General features: G+C 37.8%; 1 protein-coding gene across 1 annotated transcript; it reads left to right on the top strand.

Moving 5' to 3' along the window:
- The first annotated feature begins 206 nt into the window (after positions 1-206).
- On the top strand, positions 207-3,561 carry LOC113357706. Its single transcript, XM_026601149.1, has 2 exons — positions 207-1,570; positions 1,673-3,561. The coding sequence occupies exon 1, from the start codon at positions 433-435 to the stop codon at positions 1,276-1,278; it is 846 nt and encodes a 281-aa protein (XP_026456934.1). The 5' UTR covers positions 207-432; the 3' UTR covers positions 1,279-1,570; positions 1,673-3,561.
- The last annotated feature ends 1,921 nt before the right edge of the window (positions 3,562-5,482 follow it).

Genomic DNA, 5,482 nt, shown 5'->3' with positions numbered 1-5,482 from the left:
GGGTGCCATTATCCCACTCAGTGTTTGTATTTAGTAGTAGGCTTATTAGTAGTCATTAACATATTAAGGGGTGTCTTTATCATTTGTAAAGAGTGGTTGAGATGTAACCATCTAGTGGTATTGTAGCCGTTGGATCTATTGAGTAGAGTCAGCTTTATAATCTCAAGTTCTGTAATAGTTAGGGTAAGAAAATTATTAATCAAATTAGAGCTTTGTTCTTCTTAGGATGTGTTATCTGAACTCAGAGAGGTTTATCCTCAATCTATCCACCCCCTCTTGTCATTGTACTCAGGTACATGACAATTGGTATCAGTTTCACGATCCTGCATACCTGATTCATGATGGGAAGAGGTGATCCAACACTACAGGAGGTTGCTGCTCATCAACAACTTCAGGATGAACGATTATCAGTGTTAGAAGATCATATAAAATATGAATTTTTGTTCGATCCAGGAAACTCTGAATCAAATACTGGTTCGTCGTCCAATGTCAGCGGTTTCGTCTCCAAATTCTCCACCAGATCCTGGTTCTATACATGAAAATTCCAATAAAGTTGCAATTCCTACTAACTCAATTGTAGATATCACTGTTTTTCCATCTGAGATAACAACATCAATTCCTACTGGTGTCGATGACGAAAAAGATTCTCTCAATTTCGAATTGACCCCTCCATTTTTCTTCATTGAGAAAGAAGATGTCGATTCTCTTCATGGTGTGAGGCTACAATATGAAGAACATTCAAAATTAGAGATCAATGGCTTCTCTGAGTTGAATCAAATCAAAATTGGTGAGGTGCAAATTAAACTGTGTGCTTGTTCTTCTTCTCTCCTTAATGCCACTCGCTCCTTATTTGATCGAGGTAAATGTATTGTGATCTCATCACTTACTTATGAGAAATTACTTCTTCAATTGCTTCTTAGCGTGGGGTTTGACTCAGATTTTCGGTTTCAATATTCGTTTCCTCATTTATGTGTTTCTGATATTGTAACTCTTGGTACGAGGAAGATGTTGGTTCAAATGCCTGCACATAGTAGATTTTTGGCCAATAGTCATATGAAAGATCAGGGTGTTTCTTGTGCTGCTTGGCAGATTCTTGGTAACATGTTTCAACTAGATATTGTGTGTCTCAAGAGAAAAAATGTTCTTAATCACCAATTTTCCATTGATGGTAGAGTATTTGATCGCGGCAAAGAATTGGGAACCATTAATGAGTACTATTATTTTACAGGTGACTATGGGTTCACTTTGGGTTTATTTGATTCTTGTTTGTCAGTCTGAGATGTTTATTCCATTGTGAAGGATGCAAACAATGAAAATTTGGTTCGTGAGCGGCTACAAAGACATGTGTCTACATTTGAATTTCAGTTTATGTTTTCATTGGGTCTTAGAATTGTAGATGTTGCTGAAATTTCAAAGAGGAGTAAATTTTTCTTTCTCATGTTCGCTAGAGTGGTGTGCATTAAGGCTCATAAATGGTATGTTCAATTGCTTGGTTGGAAGGGAGTGCAAAAAAATTTCTTACAGCTCAAACGTGCATTGCTTGAGGTGATTAAAATGGGGGTATATGAATGTCAGTATTTTTCTCCTTGTTACAGCTATCTGGTCCAAATGGCAATGTTAAGAAGAATTTTGGACAATGTAGGAGTTTTAATTGGTGATTTGTTGATGGTAGGGGAAATTGCACATTGGCATGGGAAAGTGTTGTCACTACCTTGGGAAGATGATTCGTTTAACAGTGTGAATCCAATGCTTGGCTTCATCAGGATAAGTTGCGTCCACATGAGTGAGGCCGAATCCAATGCAAATTCTGCTCATGAGCTACTTCTTGAATATGGATCGACTATTTTTCTGTTCGTTAAAGGCGTCGAGACTGGTGTAGTTTGCAAGTTCTGGGATGAAGGTTGCAGTATGGTACAGTTTTATGTTCCAGATTGATACTCCAAGTGACAGGTACCAATGAAATTGGTACTGTGATAGAGTTAATTGATCAACTACATCTCAGTAAATGGAGTTTCTGTGATTCTGTAACCCTGCATTTGGGAGGTGGTTCAAAAAAATCATTGAAGGTATGTGTTGCTGCACAACACTATGTTCGTGGGTCGCAAATTCTCTCAAATAGACTTACATGTAGGCTTGTGTTTCTTTAATTTAGTGCTAGCAAGCTGTGTGATAATTTTTTACAGCAGGGGATCAAATTATGCTTGTTTAATCTGGGTTTGTGGAGTACAGCTAGTGGTAATGTCAGCGAGGTTTGTAAGAGTTTTATCTCAGTGGCCGGCTTGGTCGTAAACTGGAACCGTAGGAGCCATATGTTCTGCACAGCTAAGGCTCTGAGTATTGTTTCATCATATACCATGACGGTGTTGAGAAGACAAACAGACAGCGTTGTTGTAACTTTTTTGAGTAGAGGTAAAGGTACTGGTATTATGGGTTATAGTCGATTTTTGTTTGATAGAGGAAAAGTGCAACCCACTGAAAAGGTACCTGATTTTTTTGTTAACCTGCATGTTGTGCTGACAAAGTTTTGTTACTGGACACAATTGTTCTTGATTGCAGCACATTTTGATGCACAATTATATTGTGCACTGATGAATATTCATGGGGATGGTCGAAATTTAAATGGGCCTGCACCAAATTCACTTATCACTATAATTCTTGTTTTCACCTTCCTAACAGTATTCAGAAAAGTAGTGACGACATATGTTGAGTTTCACGAGCTATTGAAGTTAAAATTCCGCTAGAGGTCAAGGGTTATTATATTCGTCGTCAACTTCTGGTATCTCGAGTAATGGTGGAGAAGCTATCTTATATACTTATGTCGGAGGCCGGGATCGAGTTTGCAACTGGTAATATTACTCGTCTGGAAGGTATGGAAGGTGTTCTGTCTCTTGGAATGATGTTGGTAGTACCAAAGCTTCGGCAACTTAAACAACAGGGTACTTAGCCATGTCCAGTTCCGAAGAGTGAGGTAATGCAAATTTCACTGAAGAGAAACCAAAGGAAACTCCAGTCTTCACGGCGTCAGATGCTATGTAAAACAAATTCTGTACACAGTGGCAAAATTGAATGTTAGGACAACACCTCTGGGGAGAGCCTCGCTGGAGTGATCATGGGAAATATGGCTATTAATCTCCTAGTACTAGTGGAGGGAACTACTACTGCCAGTGGATTCACCAAGATGGTCAGCTATATTTTTTTCAATCATTGCGGATTTTGAAGATGCAACCACGTCTGGATACCATGTTGTACCTGATATGATGAGAAGAGGACTTGCCAAATAAGTTCTCATCCTTGAGGACAAGGATGTTTTCAAGGGGAGTGGAATGTCCTGTACCTGATATGATGAGAAGAGGGTGCCCTTATCCCACTCAGTGTCTGTATTTAATAGTAGGCTTATTAGTAGTCATTAACATATTAAGGGGTGTCTATCATTTGTAAAGAGTGGTTGAGATGTAACCATCTAGTGGTATTGTAGCCGTTGGATCTATTGAATAGAGTCGAGCTTTATAAGCTCAAGTTCTGTAATAGTTAGGGTAAGAAAATTAATAATCAAATTAGAACTTTGTTCTTCTTAGGTTGTGTTCTCTGAACTCAGAGAGGTTTATCCTCAATATATACACCCCCTCTTGTCATTGTACTCAGGTACATGACATCAATCTAGATAAAAAGTATATCAAATAGTTTATATCTCTATCTCTCAATTTGATATATACTCAAGCAAAAATAAATCTGCGAGTCTTTATCAAATACTAGAGAGATAACTTGGATGGTACCAAAGACCAATATCCAAGTGTCAATCAATTTAAATCAACAACCAAAAGATAAAATATTCTAATTGATTGAACAACGCACAACCTGTGATATTTCAATTATATAACGAAATATAATGCGGAAAAGAAATAACATAGACACCAGAATTTTGTTAACGAGGAAACCGCAAATGCAGAAAAATCCCGGGACCTAGTCCAGATTGAACACACACTGTATTAAGCCGCTACAGACACTAGCCTACTCCAAATTAACTTCGGTCTGGACTGTAGTTGAACCCCAATCAATCTCACACTGATCCAAGGTACAGTTCTGCTCCTACGTCTCTGATCCCAGCAGGATGCTACGTATTTGATTCCCTTAGCTGATCTCACCCACAACTAAGAGTTGCTACGACCCAAAGTCGAAGACTTTAATAAACAAATCTGTATCACACAGAAAAGTCTACGGTAATAGATAAATCCGTCTCCCACGAATATACCTACGAGTTTTGTTCAGTCTTTTGATAAATCAAGGTGAATAGGAACCAATTGATAAACCAGACTTATATTTCCGAAGAACAGCGTAGTATTATCAATCACCTAACAATAATCTTAATCGACGCAGCGAAAAAAGATATTGCGGAATCACAAACGATGAGACGAAGTGTTTGTGATTTCTTGTATATCTTGCCTATCGGAGATATAAATCTCAAGCCAATTATTACAATTGTACTCATACGATAGAAACAACAAGATCAGATCACACAACTACAAGAAAGTAGTATCGGTATGGCTTCACAATCCCAATGAAGTCTTTAAGTCGTTAACCTGGTTTAGAAGAAGAAACCAAAGGTTAAAGGAGAATCGACTCTATCTTAGCACAACTAGTATCACACAGAAGGTGTGGGGATTAGGTTTCCCAGTTGCTAGAGCTCTCCCTTATATAGTCTTTAAAATCAGGGTTTTCCATCAATGTTAGCTTGGTAACAAAGCATTCAATATTCACCGTTAGATGAAAACCTGATTAGATTCAAGCTAATATCTTTCAACCGTTATATCGAAAACTAGCTTGTTACACACAAATGAAATGCACGTTTCTAGGCTTGTGTAACCGTACCCAAACTTGTACATTTGTTGGTTCAACAATAGTCAACCAAATGGTTATCCATATGATCACTTTCATATCAACCATATTCTTCTTCACCATAACTAGTTCAAGTGACTCAAATGAACTAGTTAGAGAGTTGTTCAATTGCAAGGAAATCTTATGCAACTACACAAGACACAATTGAAGCAAAAACGATTTGATTCACTCGAATCAGTTCATGAACTATATAGCCACAGTTTGCAATTTACATTCCTTAGTTTATATAAGAATAAGTTCAGAAACATCGTTTTTAGATATAACATACTCAAGTTCGCGGACTGGGTTCGCGGACATAAGTTCCCAGATGGAGTTCACAAACTCCAGCAGAATTTCCCGGGTCGAGAACTTCCGCCAGTTCGCGGACTTGTCTCACGCCATCATTCTGGTTCGTCAACAAAGTTTGCGAACTTTGGTTCAAGGAATAAGGACTTATACATATATGTGTTTCCACAACAATGCTTATATCCTCCAATGGTCATATAATCTAAACTCTCATTTCAATCATTGAAACATTCTTAGAGGACGTTGATATTGTATAGTTTTTATTCACAAACTATTTTTCTTCAAAATAAGCAATTTTCAAAGT

The sequence above is a fragment of the Papaver somniferum genome, chromosome 3 (genome assembly GCF_003573695.1).
Source record: "Papaver somniferum cultivar HN1 chromosome 3, ASM357369v1, whole genome shotgun sequence".
Classification (NCBI taxonomy): Eukaryota; Viridiplantae; Streptophyta; class Magnoliopsida; order Ranunculales; family Papaveraceae; genus Papaver; species Papaver somniferum.
This window is presented reverse-complemented; position numbering and strand designations above follow the sequence as displayed.

Coding starts and splice junctions, on each gene's coding strand:
- LOC113357706 (XM_026601149.1), top strand. CDS start 433: ATGAATTTTTGTTCGATCCAGGAAACTCTGAATCAAATACTGGTTCGT.